The sequence below is a fragment of the Tachypleus tridentatus genome, chromosome 13 (genome assembly GCF_004210375.1).
Source record: "Tachypleus tridentatus isolate NWPU-2018 chromosome 13, ASM421037v1, whole genome shotgun sequence".
Lineage (NCBI taxonomy): Eukaryota > Metazoa > Arthropoda > Merostomata > Xiphosura > Limulidae > Tachypleus > Tachypleus tridentatus.
In genome coordinates this window covers 150,614,435-150,634,175 of record NC_134837.1, presented here as the reverse complement: position 1 = coordinate 150,634,175, position 19,741 = coordinate 150,614,435, and the positions used below count along the sequence as shown (strand labels likewise).

The window sequence follows — 19,741 nt, the reverse complement described above, 5'->3', positions numbered from 1 at the left end:
ACCACTATTTCGCCCCTGTTAATGGATTTTCGCCAAATGTAGCATGAAGGTTTGTTGGGTTAATGAAGAGATACATCAAATTTACAGTTCTTACATTCCGCTAGGAAGGAGAGAAAAATATTTTGATAAAGATACCAATAATAATCATATTATTATTTTGTGTATTTCTGTTTTTATGGGTATTTGGGTTTTTTTAATCATGTAAAAAGGAAACATCTTTTCATGTCCTAAGATCATATTTCATTAATCATGAATTCACATAGCGTAAGTCCAAGTCCATAACTTGCTCAACTACCCCAACTACTACTGAATAAGGTACCCTAAAGTACTAAAGTAGTACCCCAACTACTACTGAATAAAATTATAATTTAGCTACTTAAAATTAGCTAACGACCTCTAATGACACAATGTATGTTCTAATTAAGATAATTTATTTTTATTTTATTACTTTTGTAAGTACCAAGCTTGTAAGTTTTATATAGAATAAATTTTAGGGTGGCTTCATTTCTACGTTAAGAACTGTAATAGCTTTTAAAGATAACTGCCTTCCCACAACTGACTGTAGACAGTAAAGGGCAGGAGAAGTTGAGATGTTGTGGTTGTAAGCACTCAACTCCGTACTCATAATTGATTTTTCATGTTGGCTGGCTAACTCAACATCAGTGTTTGGATTCCGTGGTGGATGGAATATCCCCAATGCATTTGGGAACTATTAACACAGACATTATCCGTTATGACTTTAAGGTTACAACTTGGACTGACAATAGAATCTTTGTAATGCTTATTTTATATTAGGTTCATTATTATTTTAATGTGTTGATGTGAATCGCCTATTAATGTAATTAATAGTATTGAAACGATTTATGTTGTTATATAAACTACAGAAAGGCTACAAACATATTTACGACCTCAAAATGTGGAGCACGTTCTTGACTCGTAAACTTTCGGGATTTACAGATCGAACAAACTGAGGACTAGTTAGTCCTTGCACGGTGCATAATAGTTTTAAAATAATTACTAATTTTTATATGCGATATGTATACATACATACCTATATAAATTTATAGCAACATAAGTTCCTCACAAGCTTATTTTTCGAAAGTGCTTTTAAAGACTGTTTTAAGAATTGTTTGTTTTTAAATTTCGCGCAAAGCTACACGAGAGCAAGCTATCTGTGCCAGCCGTCCCTAATTTAGTAGTGTAAGACTAGAGGGAAAGCAAATATTCGTCACCACCCACCGCCAACTCTTGGGCTACTTTATTACCAACGAATAGTGGAATTGACCGTCACATTATAACGCCTCCATGGCTGAAAGGGCGAGCATGTTTGGTGCGACGGATATTCGAGCCCGGGAACCCCAGGTTACGAGTAGAGTGCCTTTAAGAATTGTTTTATATTTTCATTTTAGGGAGGACCTCGCCTTCATGTACTGATATTTCTTACGTCTATAGTCATGAATCAAATTAAATTACGTGTTCAATAATTATACGCCCTGAACAACTTATTATCTACGATCAATTAAGTAGTCGATATATATATAACGTTAAAACATAAGAATTTTATAAGTAATTCTAGTTTTAAATCTACAAGTCCATATATATGTATTTCATCACATTTTATCACTTCAGTTCAGATAACCTTCTAATGCAGTAAATAACTACAGTATTAAATCATTAATCATAAAAAGAAAGGTATAACTACATAAAATATCAATGAATTCCTATGCTAATACTCATTGTATTTTACTATTGATTAAATGGAATTACAATGGTAAAACATTATATCACTTGTAGGTAAACTTTCATAGCAAGATTAATTTCTTCAAAAATTTCACAGGAAAGAGAACTTGAGTAAACACAATGCACAGTTTTTACTAGAAATTAGAAAATAGGGAATAACGTGGAACACCATCTACAACAACGGACAAGAAGCTTTTGAACAAAATAGCAGACCATTTCTTAGTAAGCCTAACAAGGCCAACTTACCAAATTGTTTAAGGAGAGTAATTAAGGCAATGTTTCTAAACTAACATAATTTCCATCCTTACAACTTAACACATCCCACATGTGTACAAAAGATGTTTCAGATTGAAAATTAGAGTTGTTTTTTTTTAATGTTTTGTGGCACAGGAGGAACTGAGTTACCACTTCATCCTAAAGAGGTTTGGGGCAGATAATGTAAACGAACAACCACAATTCCAATAAGCCCTCCCAATAAAATACACACTTGCAAGAAACTGAGATCAAAAAACCTTTAGCGGTAATTTTTTGTGGTCCTGTAGAACGTCATGCTGTTAGATTAATTTTCTATTAATGTGACATTGCATATACTATTTGACCTGGTGATCATAAATTTGTAAAACATACCATAAGATATGTTACTTCAACAGGATGGGATGTCATCGTATTTAATGTTAAACCAATTCCGTATTGCCTTTCATAATAGATGGATATAGTGTATTTTTCTTATCTTACGCAATTATACCTTTTTCTCTTTTAAAGGAACATCAAAAAGTGACGTTTCTGATGACTTTAGCTGCAATGGCAGTACTTAGGAAATTATTGTTGTGGGGCACGACTTTTCCTTTACCATATTATTTACAACGTATTGTTCCATCCTACTAGTTACAGCAGAGAACATTCATCTCTCTGTGCCTGAGTTTTCCTGATGCATCTAGCTTTTGTTTTGGGAAGTTCACATAGAATAGTACATGTGAGGCCAAATGGGTTCACATTGAAGCTTTCCAAAAAACTTTGACCATAAAGATCTTTGCATGATCTGCTAGCTCCCATACCAATACAGGTCTAGTTCAGCAACAAATTTCTCCTGAGGTATTCGCCCAGGAGAGAAATTCTATTAGACCATGCTAAATTCTCAAATTTTAGTCTTTCCTTGGTTATTCTTACTTCTTTTACTTCATAATTTCTCCACGATTTAGAAGCTGACCTTTCCTTTGCAAAAAATGAATACCCAAATATTATAAAAATGAAATAAATTAAAAACAGAGAAAACTATACAGTTAAACTGTATAAAAATAAATCTTTAATAAAGGCACCAATACTATAACTTAGTCTATGGCATTCTTAAGCATAACTTGAGCCAACAGAAAAGATACTCAGACTAATAACTTAAGACTCTTTTAAGTTGTTGTAAAGTGTGAACAAGTAAAAAAAAACATAATCTGAAATCAGTTGTTTCACTTTAAAACTAAACGTTTTGCTTGAGCACCGACAACACTATGAAGAAATGTCGTATGATATTGCCCATTTCACAGCTAATGACCGTCTTCCTTCTACAATGGTGACACAAGGTGAATTATGAATAGCTACAGTAGATAATCACCAAAGTGAATCTAGTTTATGTTTACAAAGCGAACACAAACAAGCGAATCTGACAAAGAACGGACTGGACTTGGCTTAAGATTATATTCGATATTAAGCTTTACCAGAAAGTCAGTTCATCCTTATCACCTCGCAAGTCCCATTAATATAAAAAAAAAACAACCAAATTCCAACTTCTTCCCCTTTGCACTTGACCAGCATGTTATACGTCCCACTGGCAGCCGCTTAGCAAGCTAGTCGGTAAATAAGACAAAACCAGAACTCAGAGTTGAGACTTCGTCTACGAAAATACGTTGACAAATTCTAAAAACAATATTAAAACTTTCAAGAATAGGCACATCTTTTTCAAGTAGAACGCATAAGTACATATAACACTACTAAAATTTTTAAATACAAACTACCTGAATACATATGAATATATTCATTTCCTAAGTGTTGACATTTTTTAAGTACTGTATATGCTTTGTGCAGTACAGAGCTATGTTTCATCTTATACTGACATCATCTATTTATGAGGACTAACAATACGTTATAGTACAAATAGAGTAGTCTTAAAGACAGATGTTTGTCGAACCTTGAGTAAAGATAATGACATTTGTTATTTTGTTGTTGCTAGCGGTAGTGATAGTTTTCAATAAACTGAAACTTTTTTATAAAAAAGCTGTTATTTTGTTTCAGTTTTAATAATTCTAGACTACAGTATTTGTTTTTATTTATACAATTTAAATCACACCTAAATTGCTCAAACGACTTTCATAGATTTTTGCAAATAAAAATTTCCATTTTAATCAATCTGAAATTATTATCAGCTATCTTAATTGTTTTCAAGGAAAAGGCCTATATTTTTACATATGTTTTACAAGTGAATCTAGAATGATTAACATATTTTTGGCTGTTCTTGAATTAATTTATAAAAAATGCCATTAAAATTATATCTATATGTAATATATTTATTCACGTGTGTGCATTTGTTTGCCTATGCCTCATCTATCGTGCTCGGTAAAGTCAGCAGATAGCCAAATGTGGCTTTGCTATAAGAAAAACACATACACTATCGTGCTCTTACAAACATATAACAAAACGTTCTTACTTCAATTAAGTTTAGTACTTTAAGCAAACTGCACAACACATTCCTTATTTTAATAGCGACTTAGAGTACCATATTAAAATCAAATCTTTAGAAAAAAACTAATTAGTTTAAGTTACATTTAATGAATGTATATGCTTTTTAAAATAAAATGTATGATGCCTATTATTGATACAAAACTTTTCTCGGAACCTGTAAGTAATGGCACATTTGTATCTGACCATAGTTGTAAAAATTTGTTTCATTGTTGAATTTCTCGCAAGGCAACTTCGAATGCTATTTTCGCTAGCCATCTCTAATATTACAGAGTTTGTTTTATTGCTATTCAGCGCAAGTAAGAGAATTTGACTATCACTCTTTAATGCACCCACAGCTTCGAATTACAGAGGCAGATTTGGTTGTGTTTTTTATGGTAAAAGGCGCGAATCACAAAACCACAGTCCAGTACTATAACAACTGGACTGCATTCCAACAATTGTAAAATAATCTTATTTTTATTTTGGAAAAATAATCATTCAAGATTGGTAAAATAATAAAATCACTGAATCCTTACTTTTTTACACTTAGGGAAAATAAAAAAAATTAATCAAAGAAATCAGAAGATGTAAGTTTTAATTATCCTCATGGTTCTAACTGTTTTATTTTCTTTAATTCAAACGTGTGAATTTGGCGAGTTTCACTTTTCTGAAAAGACTTTTACTATGTTCAAAGATGTAAAATTATTTTGAGTTTTTGTTTGTTTGCAATTAAGCACAAAACTACACAATGTGCTATCTGTGATAGACCCACCAGGGGTATCAAAACCCGGTTTATTAGCGTTGTATATCCGCAAACATACTCCTGTGCCACTGCTTTTTGTTTTTAATGTTGTGTTTGTTTTTAGGAAAGGTATACCTACATGCATTTATCTATCTTACTATACAAAATTATTACAAAAGAAACGTTTCAATATGCATAGGTTATTATTATAATAGTCTTCTGCTGGTTATCAAATACGTTTCGATCTTGTTTTGTATTTTGTGTCAGAGTATTTGCCCTCTATCTCTGCATAACATCAACAAATAACTACCTTTACCTTGTAAACATTTTTATTATTATTATATAACACTGTTTATCACTTAAATTGCTTGTTACATTTTTGTTTTCTCTACAGTCGTGATTTCAAATACAATATCGACAAGATTTTAAAGTAAGAATTTTGGTAAAGCATTTTATTCCGTATTCCAGTATTCTAATGCTATAAAAGTGTTTTATAGTCACTTGAATATACGCATAATTATTACTTTTAGGATTTCACTTACAAAACTACTTTATTTCATTTCGTAAAGGCCATTGGTTTCAAGAGAAGCAATCAATGCAATACCTGGTAAGCTTTCTTAGAAGCATAAGCGCTTCTGTGAATCGCAGAGAACGTACAAATTCAATAAAATCCTTTTCCCTTTCTACCACTTTTTCTGATTTTCTTTGTGAGCGCCGGGAGCAATACGACCTCGGTAATAACTTGGCTAAAAAAAAAAAGCGGAACCTTGCAGAAATGTTTATAGTGTGCAGATATTGGATTGGCAAATCGTCATCTTTCTTAACTTCTTCAACCGAGACTACACCATAGCTAAGATGTTTTCTTTCGTTTTGAATAGGTATATATTTATCTTTGTTGTTCTACGATATAAGAATTGAATTCTTTTACTAGGTTAAAAGTACTCTATAAGTTTACCTTTAAAAACAATATGTTCTGCTGGTTCTAAGAATTATGTCAGATGTCTTTTATCATCTTCAGTCTCTTACCGCTCAAGAATTCAAACTTAGAAGTTGTGGTTTAGGCACTGCTTCTTGTTATATTGTATAATACTTCAAAATAACTGTTTAGTGAACCAGACAAAGGGCTTAATTTTCATATATATAGATAAAAAGAATGTGTAACTAAAACTTTTAATTTATTTCAATGAACACTTAGTTCAATCGTGGCCTTTGTATTATTGTTGATTAGAAAAATAAATTTTCGGCCTAGATTGTTTACTCAAAGAGCTATTAAAAACGGATTGGGTATAAATTAGCTCTCAGGATGAAATTTGATTAGAGTTCCCAAAATTCGGTTCGCGTCATTTAAGACAGAATAAACCAATGAATAAAGAGATTATGTTAACATAGAATCACATGTAATTTCTCTTTTTTTTTTTTTCTACACGATACTTCCAATACTCCTTGAGATAAAGCAAAACTATAAATGTCAAGGTTTTAAGTTTGAGCTTTGATCAATTTACAAAATATTTACATGTAAACCGTTAATTTTAATCTATGGGTATATTCCTCTTAATACTTTGAATGACTATATTTGATTGGCTTTCCCAGAAGGAAATATAATGCTTACGAATGAAGCTGTAAATATTCATAAACAAGTATAACTGGTGGAGGAAAATTTTACCTCCACCCTCAAGTTATTTAAAAAATTGACTCTAGATGCTAGACAAGTTCATGTAAGTTGCGAGAAAGAGTCACAATTAAACACATTTATTATTTTTCAAATTATACCATATAATGACAAGTCTATAGCTCTGTGACACATAAAACTTAATATTGTTTAGAATTTAGATGATATAGATTGTTTGTTTTTGTTTTTTGGAATTTCGCACAAAGCTACTCGAGGGCTATCTGTGCTAGCCGTCCCTAATTTAGCAGTGTAAGACTAGAGGGAAGGCAGCTAGTCATCACCACCCACCGCCAACTCTTGGGCTACTCTTTTACCAACGAATAGTGGGATTGACCGTCACATTATAGACCCCCACGGCTGGGAGGGCGAGCATGTTTAGTGCGACGCGGGCGCGAACCCGCGACCCTCGGATTACGAGTCGCACGCCTTACGCGCTCGGCCATGCCAGGCCAGATGATATAGAAGTCGTGACAGTTGTTGCATTGTATTTTATAAATAATGTTAGTGTTGTGTTTGTCAGTGTAGTTTTTACATAGTGTAGACTTTAGTTTTCTACCTGGTTTTTGAACAAATTTGGTGTTTACTGGAATGTTGTGTTTTGTTATAAGTTTTTTCCAAATGTTGGTTATTTTTTCGCCGATGTCGGGGACGTGTGGTATGCAACAGTATAAGGTTTTGTAGTTTGTTGTATATTGGGATTTATCATTGTTTCTTTGTTGTTGACCGTGTTGCTGATCTAGGTGTGTGTGTGTATAATTTTCTCAAAGGTTTTTGGAAGAAATTTGTTGATGAAGTGTTGTTTCATTTTGTAGATTTCATCGTTAATTTTATCGGGTGAGCGTAGTATTTGGCTGTGTTTATTTGGTTTCTTAATGTGCTAAGTCCCAGGGAATGCATAGATCAGTATGGGTGATTGATTTTTTTGTGGAGTTCTGTTTGGAATTGTGTATCGGTTCTTGTGATCTTGAGATTGAGAAATACTATTTGGTTAGTTGGGTTTTTTTTCCTGTTCACAGATGAACCTAATGTTGAAGAGCATAGAGTTAACGTGGTTAGAAATTAAAATTTTGTTGAATGTCTTGGAAATTTGTGCAAATCTGTATGTGAGATAACTTTTAGATTGTACCAGCTAGTTAACAGCATCTACAGCCAGTTTTAAGGTTACACTAATCAGATAACAGTATTTGACTGTCACTCTTATAGCGCAGCAGTGGTCCCAAAGTGCGAAGCGTGATTTCTGCAGTAACATTTTAACTACTTAGCTACGCCTAACCCTTTATACAATTTGGATAAAAAGTATAAAAACTATTTGCAATGGCTAAATATAATTATGGGTTTGTAAAGAAAATTACTCGACATTTGATATTCTACATTTTCTTAATTTAAAAATCAACTTGAATTCTTTATCCAATTAATATGTGACATGTAAATAGTTATAGATAGACACTGCTGGCCAAAATCTTAAGGGCAATGAACAAAAAGAAAAATATGCATTTTTCGTTGTTAGACTCAAGTACTTATTTGAGTAAAGCTTCGAAAGATGACAATAAAAAAAGGGAAAATAAAAATAAAACATTTTTTTAGCATTTAATAGGGAAAATGTGAACACTATGAAATTAGTCTAAATACTAGCTGGTCATACGTTTAAGACCATACCAAAAAAAGTCCTAAACAGAGTAGGAAATGCCCAACAAGAAGTCTCAGTAGTGAGTTGCACGGCCGTCATTGTAAATAATTGCAAACATTCGCTTTGGCATGGTCGATATAAGCGTTTCCAGAAGGCTGGCTGGAATGTTATTACAAGTGGTGAAGATGGCTTCACGAAGATCATGCACTGTTTGGAATTGACGTCCATTTCTATAGACTTCCCTCGCCATCCACCCCCAAACATTTTCAATGGGGTTCAGTTTGGGCGAACTTGCTGAATGATCCAAAAGAATCACGTTATTCGCCAAGAAAAAGTCCTTCGTCCTGCAAGCATTGAGGATTGCAGCGTTGTCCTGCTAAAAGATCCAATCATTTCCACACAAGCGAGGGCCTTTAGTCAATATGGATGCTCTTTCCAACATGCCAATGTAGCCAGCTGCTGTTTGACGCCCATGTATAACCTGAAACTCCATTGTTCCATGAAAGGAGAAAGCACTCTAGATCATGATGGAACCTTCTCCACTGTGTCGTGTAGAAAATGTCTGCGGTGGTGATATCTTTATCGTGCTAGTAACGTTGGAAGCCATCTGGACCATCCAGGTTAATTTTTTCTCATCAGAGAACAAAACCTTCTTCCACTTTTCTACGTCCCATGTTTGGTGTTTCTCAGCAAAGTTTAACCGATCTGTTTCGTGGTGTGGAAGATGGCATGGCCTTTGAAGACGTTTACGATTTTTAAAGCCTTTCTCTCGTAGATGCCGTCTTATTGTTCTTGAGCTGCATTCTGCGAGCGTAAGTGCCTTAATCTTGTTCGACGATCGGCTGGTGTTTTGCCGGACAACCCGTCGAATCCTCCTGCTTAACGCCGGCGACAGTTTTTTGAGCCGATCACTTAAAATTCTCGTTTCGTATCTTTTAGGGTCTATTAAAAAATTTGCAACAGCAGTTTTACTACGCCCTATCTCACCACCGATGGCACGTTGAGAGATACCTTGCTTTTGCAACTCAACGATTCTGCCACGTTCAAACTCTGTGAACTTTTTAACCTTTGCCATGATTTTACCCAATGTAATACAGGAAATGTTGACAACGCTAATGCGTGAACACAAATGACTAAATTTCGTTACATGTTTACTGATTCACGCTTCGTTACAGTATGGTCTTAAACTTTTGACCAGCTAGTATTCAGGCTAATTTCATAGTGTTCACATTTTCCCTGTTAAATGCTGAAAAAGTTTTTTTATTTTTATTTTCCCTTTTCTTATTGTCATCTTTCGAAGCCTTACTCAAATAAATGGTTGAATCTAACAACGCCAAATGCATATTTTTTCTCTATGTTCATTGGCTTGAAGATTTTGGCCATCAGTGTATTATAGAAATAGCATGTGTATCATTCATAGTTTCTAGCTAATACAGATATAATTATTTTTGTTGTTAAATACATCAATCGAAAAGGTTTGACTTCTTGAGTCCAAAAATGTAATTAGATCTGAAATCGTTCAAGAGATGAGGGAGCTGTGAGCTAAAAGTTTGTATTGAAGGGTAAAAAAAAACACTCAGCCCTCTATGCCGCAGCTAAAAATCTGAAGTTTCTGTAATTTACGATTCTTCTTTTGTACATCATGCATCCATAGAGAACCTTTAAAATAAGATTTTCGGTACTAAAGTAAACATTTGATGTAGTAATGAGGCTTTTTTTTGTCTTTACTTGCTTGAGTACTTAAAGAAAATAGTGTATTTTTACAATACCAGTGCTTCGTTCACAAATGTTCGTAGTATGTTCTTAAAGTCATCGAGAAAATGTTGAATTGTATAATATGTAAAACATAAGTAATAAGAACATAACTTGCTTTCACTATCACAATCAGTTTCGAATTGTTCTCATGAAATACGTGTTATTCGTTTTAACATCTGTATATACACAATTGTTACAAATACAAATATATTTGTTTTACTGTGTTGCGCTCTTCAATAAGATTGTATATATATAAAATATATAATATTGTATAAAACAGGTGGTTAAAGCACTTGACTCGTAATCTGAGGGTCGCGAGTTCGAATCTTCGTCACACCAAACGTGCTCACCCTTTCAGCCGTGGGGGCGTTATAATGTGACGGTCACTCCCACTATTCGTTGGTAAAAGAGTAGCCCAAAAGTTGGCAATGGGTACTGATGACTAGCTCCCTTCCCTCTAAATCAGGGACAGCTAGCGTAAGCCCTCGTGTAGCTTTGGGCGAAATTCAAAACAAACCAAACTGTACTTAGCATACCTTTACACAAGTTGTATGCTTGTATAAAACGAATTCTGGTATGACTTAAAACATATGTATGTATCATCAGAATTTGATATGTACCATAATTTTTAGAAACTTGCCTTGCTATAAGTAAACGCTTTTTGAGAATGGTGCTTGAATATTTTTTTAGTCAACTACAGTTGCGAAATATTGTTTGTTTGGTTTGAATCTCGCGCAAAGCTACTCAAAAGCTATCTGCACCAGTCGTTCCTAATTTAGTAGTGAAAGGCTAGAGAGAAGGCAGCTAGTCATTACCACCCACCGCCAACTCTTGGGCTACTCTTTTACCAACGAATAGTTGGGAAGACCGTCACGTTATAACGCCTCCACACCTGAAAGAGCGAGCATGTTTGGTATGAGGGAGATTCGAACCCGTGACCCTAAGATTACTATTCGAGTGCCTTAACTACCTGGCCATGCCGGGCCAGTTGCGAAATAATTCATAGTTGTCTTATTATGTGTTTAGATATTTTAATCCTATTTAGTAGTGAATTTTTTTGCGTATTTGTTAAAGTTGGTGTTCTATGTGCTTGCATCATATGCCATTAGCTGAGGGTAACCCCAAGGAGGCTATAATCTCATAAAGAACAATATAATATATTAATTTGTTACTTCTTATATTTTATTATTAAATCTCAAATGACTTCATATAATACTAATTGCACATCTAGTTTGTGGAAAGAAACAACTGACCTCTCTCTCATAGGTATTTGGGTATTGATGTTTATATACCCAGTAAGATCAGATTTCGTCGACCTCTTCTTCCTTCCTTTATATTTGTTTTAATAACTGTCAAGTGTATTTATACATTGTACACGAGGGCCAGAGTAACCCGCACTTACTCAGACCCCTTTCAGGGCAATGTCCATGTACTATCTACACATACACTTATTTAACTGATGAACTACTTGTGTCTTAGATTCAAAGTTAAGTTAAAAAAGGAAATGGGCCCTAGTTTCGGGTCTTTTTTTCCCCCTTCTCCAACGAAAATCCTGAAATCAAACAATCAATGTACATGATTGGTTAGTTACCAGTTACCACAATACCAGTACACGCACACGCGCGCACACACGTAATGGATTATCTTCACAGTAAAATTATTTCAGATATCTGCATGACAGAGTTGGCTAATAGTAATTTTAATTATGCAGTGATATTATTCCTTTCCATCTAAATTTTGAAATATTTATGTCTCCATACATTACCTATTTTGACCAAAATCTTTTTTAGGTGAAACATTAGCAGATTTGCAAAAGCTAAGAGGTTTCTTGGTCCATTGGCCATTGGTTCGTCGTAGCTTACTTCAGTTTCTTTCAATAGATTGTGAAGTTATTGTACTACACCGTTCACGTATAATGTAATGTTGTTCTCAAACTTTTATTTAAATATATTGTTCAGTATACATGAGCGGGATCAATTCCACACATTTAAGCTCAGATCAGAGAGATTACAAATTTCATGTTGAAATATACGTATGTTGAAGTTTGAATTGATAAACTGATATGCCAATCACAACAGGTACAACTAGAGGGACCTTTATGTGACTTAAATAATTTAATTATTTCCAATAACTTAATTAATGTTTTAAATAACTATAACCTGTTGACTGCCAAGTATTTCAGCTGCTACAATACAACTCTAACGCTTCTTCATTTTGTAATGTTTTTCATGACACCATTTTAGATCGAAAGTGAAACAATTTCTAAGTAGGTCAAATGCATGTGTGGTGCTGACATCTAACGTTGAAGTTAGGTATTATTGAGAACAAATTAACACGTCCGTGGCACTCTGTTACCGATCGGCTTGGACGAGTTATCTTGTCTACGGCATTGAACATGTTAAAGAGCTGTTTCTTAAACATTAAAAAAGTAAGCAAGAATACTTTGAAATGGTTTTCATAATTTACAATTTTAAAATAACGTAAGAGGATCTTACACTGTAAGATTTTAACTAAGTTAATGAATTTTCGATTCTGTTACATTAATTGTAATTAGAGATTTAAAAGATTACCTTTTTGAAGTAATAATATTGAAAAATGAGTAAGTTACATAGACATGACTATTTTTAATAAGATATTTTGTCGCATATTATGCTTTCTATGTCCAGACTAATATTTTTTTCAGATATAATAAAACATTTTATCTTTATCTTAAGCAGTTGATTCTTATAAATACCAAAAGAAATAGTGCTCTTTCTCACGAATCCAAAGTTTTAATGATACCTAAATGTTCGTTCTAATGAATCCAGAGTCTTAAGATACCTAAAAGTTTAAATAGTTTTATGTGTTCTAGACTCCTTTCGGCTAGTATGTAGAACTGTCTTTTACTTACACTGTGCCTGGTGGTTACGGCACTCTACTAACAATATATGGAGTCACTAGTTCGAATCTCTTCACCAAACATACTCGCCATTTCAGCCTTGAAAACATTATAATGTGACATTTAATCCCATTATTCTTTAGCAAGTACTAGCTCCAGACCAGGAGGTAGGTGGTTTTGAGTTGCCCTCTTCCTTCTAATCTATCGTTTCAAAATTATGGACGGCTAACGCACATAATCTTCGAGTACCTTTGCACGAAATTCATCAAACAAAATAAATCTACACTGCATATCATAATTTCTGTGATAGCCTACTTTCGAAACTTTTTTCTTCAGTTTTGGTGGATTATTTTGTAGAATAAATGACAATATCATTGTGTGTGACCGCTATCACCAGACCACTTGTTATCTCTCACGGTTTGCAGCTTGAACAAAAAATAAAAAATAGAAGAGCCATATAGTTTCACATTTAAGGCTTTATTGGAATGTCATCCCATGTGGAATAACTTGTGATGTACATATGAAACAAATTTAAAATATGAAAAAATAATTTGCTTCACAATAAATTCACTTCGTTGTTTTAAATCTACAAAGATGTATAATCTCTTAATATATATAAGCCAGAACATATCTGAAATAAGCCAATACTCAATAAGGCACAAAATTCTCTCTTTAATTTTATTAATTTTTACTGTATAAAGAATGTAGTAAAACATGATTAATAAATATACTAAAGACTGTTTTGAATTTTTGTTTAAATGATAGGTAAACGACAGTGATTCAACAAACGTCTTAACAACTGGACAACAACTGTTCAACAAATATATTAAATTATTATCTGGAGTACTTATTTCTTAGACTGAAGTTATGTAAATCCGTGATTAATGAAAGGTTATCTTAGAACATAGGAAAAGAAAACAACAAAATGTAAAATCGCAAATTTCCACAGACTCAACAGACCAGGAGATGAAAGTAGTATGTGTATTTCTTATAGCAAAGCCAAGTCGGGCTAAGTGCTGTGTCCACCGAGGGAAATTCAACCCCCTCATTTTATAGTTGTAAATCCGTAGATTTACAGTTGTCCCAACAAGGAACGGCGGAGTGTTGGAGAAAACAACATAATTTCAAAATGCAAAATTAAAAATTTGTATGCACCATCACATGAACATTATGAATCTTTATACCAGTTTTGTTGGAGATTCATCCGGATCCCGCGAAGTAATGAGATGTACATACAAGACAGTAGCATTATATTTATATAGTGTGTGCGTCTTTCTTATAGCAAAGCCAAATCAGGCTATATGCTGAGCCAACCGAGGGGAATCGAACCCCTGATTTTAGCGTTGTAAACCTGTAGACTTACCGCTGTACTAGGGGGGGGCTATGTTTGTATAGATTCATTTTTATTCCATACAGTTGTTGCAAATTTTACAGATACTATTTAAAAGCACTTTGCATCAAAGTCTAAGTGATTGAAACATACATTATTGAATAGCTTAATTTTTAAAATAAGAAATAAAAAACCTCTTATCTACGGAAGTGAATCTATCACGTGGTTGATATTGATTTTTCATACTCATCGATATTGAAGAATGAAACTCAGGAATTAATGTAAAACGAATTAACCAGACCTGCTATTTAATAAGTACACCTTACTGTCATGGCTGAACGATTACCCATATAATAAACTTTTGGTGTTCATTCCTAATACAATCTTAAAGTTGTTTGTTTTTTTAGGGGGAAAGGGGACTTTTTACATATCGCAATTTTTAAAAAGTACAAAGATTTAGAAAACTTAAATTTAACTAAAGCAATTTTTGCTAATTCTACCACATTTGAATAGTTGACTATCAAAGAATTTTTAAAATAAATTGTTATTTTATTAGCTTGTTATTTGTTTTGATTTTCGTCTTAAACATAACTGTGAGTGATGGTTGTTTATATCATAATCTCTTTAGGTAAGCAAACATGAATATCCCAAGATTTGTGTTTTAACTAATAAACGTACCATTGGCCCTGTCTAGAAAGGTGAGCTTCAGTACAATGAGACTTATTTTATCTCATCGTATTTGAATACACATGTCCTACGTAGGTAATTAATCTTAGATATCATGTATTTTGTTCAGATAATTGTTATTAAAGTAGTTGATCTCAAAGACGATATTTATTTTAAGTTAAAGGTATTACTTCTCCAATATTGACATTAAAACTGTTTGAATTGAGTATCTAGTTAGGTTTTGCTAAAACGAAAAATAATTCCCTATTAGCTTTGAAATATTTTCGGAGTTGTCGAAACACTTGCAAATTTTCAAACGTAAATCTAACTGACTGTATGACGTCGACGCGCACGAGAGGCTTAGGCAAGTAAAACATGTTGTCGTGAGATAAGATGTGGCTATGGGTAGTTTGTCCTAGGCTTTAACGAACAGATTGTTTTATTAAACGGTATATGATACTTATATGCGAAGGTAAATTGTATAATAGTTTTGTTAGCGCCTAAACTTCTGGACAAGAATAACCCTTCGAGATAATTTTCTTTTATCCTCAGAAAAGTAGCATTTAGCGTTATTTTATTCTTTAAACATATAACTGAAAGACAACGTTTGAAAACTATTGAAAATACTTTAATCTTTAGTTAAGTCAGCAGCTTTCGGGTCGTTCTTTTAAAGCTTTCCTTTTTTCAAATCTCTAGTTATGTGCCTCGATGTCATAGATGTCTGGGGAATTATTTATTTGCATGCAGTAATAGCCAACTGAAATTAAATGAAGGAATTTAAATGCATAGTAATTTAGACTTTCGCCTTTTATTAGATTCTTAAAATAGTCTCAAGCCTTGTCCCATGATATGTCAGTATCTTTCTATGTTCCATGAGCTGTCAGTATCTTTCTATCCAAGAATAAAGGAGAAATTGAATCGTATGTTCAAGCTATTAAGACAAAAGCTATTTTTTTATCTGTTAATTTTAACTGGTCCACACGACTTTTCGATTTTGTGTTAATCGAACATGAATCGCCTAAACAAGATGGAGTGGGGTGCGTGTATTTTCACCTCGTTTAAGCAAGCGTACTGTGTTTAGTAGGATCATTTCGACTAACGTGAACTTCTCTTTAACTGCTTTAGAAAATAGATGCAAAAAGCAATAAGTCAGACGCCCTAGAATTCCTTTCATAGAAGCCTAAATATTTTACCCCTTTGCATACAGAGTACACATGATTTGAAAGGCCTATTACAGAATGATTAAAATAAAGTAGTAAATGCGACTAGATTTTCTTAAAGACTAAGTGTTAGTTAACGGTGTATTGTGTTCGTACAAAACTGAAGAGTCTACAGGCAATGTTCAAAAACACATTCAGTTAAAAAAACATTTATCGTTTATTTGTTTTTTGTATCTCTAAGAGCAAACTTTCTATGTAGAATGATTTGTTTTGTCAAAATGCACAAACGTAAAGCAGAGAAGAATTAAATGAAATTTCAATTCGTCTCCATTTCAATCCGTTAACCTTTATGGATTATCACGATTAACATAAAGTAACTCAACTTTATATTTACTAAACATGTATAATTTATGCACATACATCTTTTCTGGCAATAACCTTTTAACTAAATGAAACTGGTAATCAGTAACCTCATTGTATTCTTAACAAAAAAAAAACCAAAAAACACGTGGCCTATAAAGAAGGATGTAAGTTCATCTGAATGTATCTGTTTTAGGAACAGGGCGTCTCCCATTTTGTGGTGGTTCTTCTGCAGTCTCTCCAGATAAGCCTAAGGAAGCAAGGAGCAATTAATCACTCATTTATGCTTGAAATTTAAAATAAAAGGTAAAACGAGGCATATCATTTCATACATACACATAGATTATAGGAGCTAGCATATACGTACATTAACACTCACAACATGCATAATTCACACACAATGCTAACAAACTCTTGAGTCAATTACACATATTACCGTTATTTGACACGCCCAATGGCATTTAATATTCTTTTGTGATTACATTAAATAATTTATTTTTATACCAGAAACAGTAATTTGTAAATATAGTCAGGAAAGTTTTATGTTGCTGATACGTTCTTCTTGTCTATAAACGCCTTAATAAATTATCTGACCTTAACATGTAAACCATCAATGACAACTGGCTTACTATTATAATAATTTGAGAAAAGCTGTTAATTTCAGAATAAGTGTTTCATATTTCTTGTTCTTTCACTTCTGTGAAGTATTTTGATGCAATGTATAAAAGTATACAACATAGGAGCTATCCTTATGCCCAACAATTTCTATCATTCTTGCTTTAACATAAATAAAACATTTTCGTTGATTCCTTTAGAGATAACATCAGGAATTTGCTTTAATTGTCGGAAAGTGTCTTTAGTATATGAACAATATGAATATGTACCTCAGTATGGATCTGTTGATTAGTTTATTACCGTTCTGTGTCTTCCCAGAAAAGGTTTCACGCCATTTCTCTGCGGAATCCCATGCTTCATGTCGTTTCTCTATTATATCCTGTAAAATATTTCAAACTATTTTTCTGTGTAATCCTGTGACATACTTCATGTCATGTCTCTATCGTATCCTGAAAAATAGTTAATGCCACCTGACTGTAGCATCTTGTAAAAGTTTCACCTCTCTCAGTAGCGTCCTATAGATTTTTTTATCTTTTAGTAGCATCGTTTAAATACCTCTAATCCATTTTTATACTAAAATATCTTTGTGCGACTTCTCTATGACATCTTGTAGAAGTATTCAAGACAACTCGCTGCAAAAACATGTGAAATTCCTTGAGCTGTTTTACTGTAACAAGCTGCAAAGCCTTCACGCCACCATTTTTGACTGCAAATAACCAGAAATATGTTCTTTATATACATGAACTATATTCATAAAAGTTGCGTTAGATTTACTTTTCCTCGTAAAACACTTATAAGGACAGACTAGGAGAAACAAGATTATCTATCTGAGACTCCACTTTTAAAATCTTCCTTTTTTTCCAATGTACTTTTCATTAACTTAAACCAAAAATGCCAAATATTCTATTTCCATAAAACAGACAGTATGGAAAATAGCTTATGTAGATAGATAGAACAGTTACGACCCATTTCACATATATAAAGTATATAGACGTTGTTGTCAGCATTGAAGAATTATGGGTTTATATCGACGGATCAGAGAAAATATTAAGTTTTGTCTTTATTGCTCAAACTACCATAAATGTTCTATAGGATTTGGAACTTAGGCCCACTTATATTCTTATATTCACTGTTACATCTGCTTACTATAATTAATCGTGTTTCAAAATGTCAAGCCTAATCCTGTTTCACGACGTTACTTGGTCAAGGCCGTTATTGTATTTCAGAAAACTATTCCTTGAAATATATTTCGCAGGAAATAAGCAATTCGAATTCTTTTCTCAAGATTGAAATTTCATTGAAAAGGCAAAATGCGTCTAACAACATCAAAGTAGAAATAGGCTTAGCCTAAGCTCAAATATTAGCTGATGCAAACCCCATTTTAATATGTACATCGGTAACTTCGAAAAAACTCGGTTTCAAATAAACCCAAGCAAGGAACAAAAAATATGTTGAAGCTTAAGAGGCACTATATATTTTATTGGATGAGAATTCTGTTTCAGAAAATAAGGTAAGCGCAACTGCTAATTTAAACTGACCTAGAAATACGTTAAATTTACGCTCTTCTTTCAACTTAAATTATAATTAGCTTGCTATTGCCCTGTCAAAATTTAAAGTTCTCGAAACACTATCACCCTATAATCTTTTTTTTTATCATTATTTTACCAGGAAGAGTGATTCCGTATTTTGACAGCACAATAGTTAATGTTCTATAAAAACTATTAAACCAAACCTACTTAACAGCCACAAATAGCGAAAGTTAGTTGCTTAAATTAAACGTTATTTTTACAGTTGCTCTGAGCCTAAAACTTGTCGATCTCCATGTTCCGGCTGTCGTGAGACTAACGAGTCCTGTATGGCTTTATTGCTGGTATAACCTAGAGGGAGATGAACTCTACTCTGTGAAATGGTATAAAAACCATGTTGAATTCTACAGGTTCCTTCCAAGTGACAATCCCCCAGGACAAAAGTATGATTTAGTTGGAGTTCATGTGGATGTAAGTTCCCTCTAACGAGTAAATTGTTAAACACATTTATTGCTTCGTCAAATGTATTTCCTGATTTTGATAAATTTAAATGATTTCACAAAGAGTCGTACACTTTAAAAAGGCGAAATAATTTTTTTTTATTAAATCAAAGTTTTCAAGACGAACTGTTTTTAAGTGCACTATGTTCGTACGTCTGAAAATTCCTATTACATTTGTCTTGACTGGGAAAAGAGATTACAAATATACTTTACTCTGCGTTCGTTTCAAGACATTTTAAAATTCTGAAATTTACGTGAAACCTAAACCTACGCATAAAAGTAAATTTCCTGCAAGATGAGAAAAAAAAATGTGCTCTTATTAAACTAACTCTCCCGTCTAACGATATCATTACTGATAAGGAAACAGAAAAATAAGATTCAATGAACTTTATAGTTTCTGAGTTGTTGTTGTTTTTTAAAATCAGACTTTGGTATATAATATAAGGAAATATCATTGCTATTAGACA

At 33.1% G+C, this 19,741-nt stretch overlaps 1 protein-coding gene across 1 annotated transcript in view; it reads left to right on the top strand.

The window, feature by feature from the left end:
• Window positions 1-19,741, top strand: part of LOC143239381 (uncharacterized) — a 47,652-nt gene that overhangs the window by 9,797 nt on the left and 18,114 nt on the right. The window contains exon 2 of the mRNA XM_076480395.1: window positions 19,040-19,245. Within this exon, the coding sequence (XP_076336510.1) occupies window positions 19,040-19,245 (206 nt within the window). The remainder of the gene's footprint in view (window positions 1-19,039; window positions 19,246-19,741) is intronic.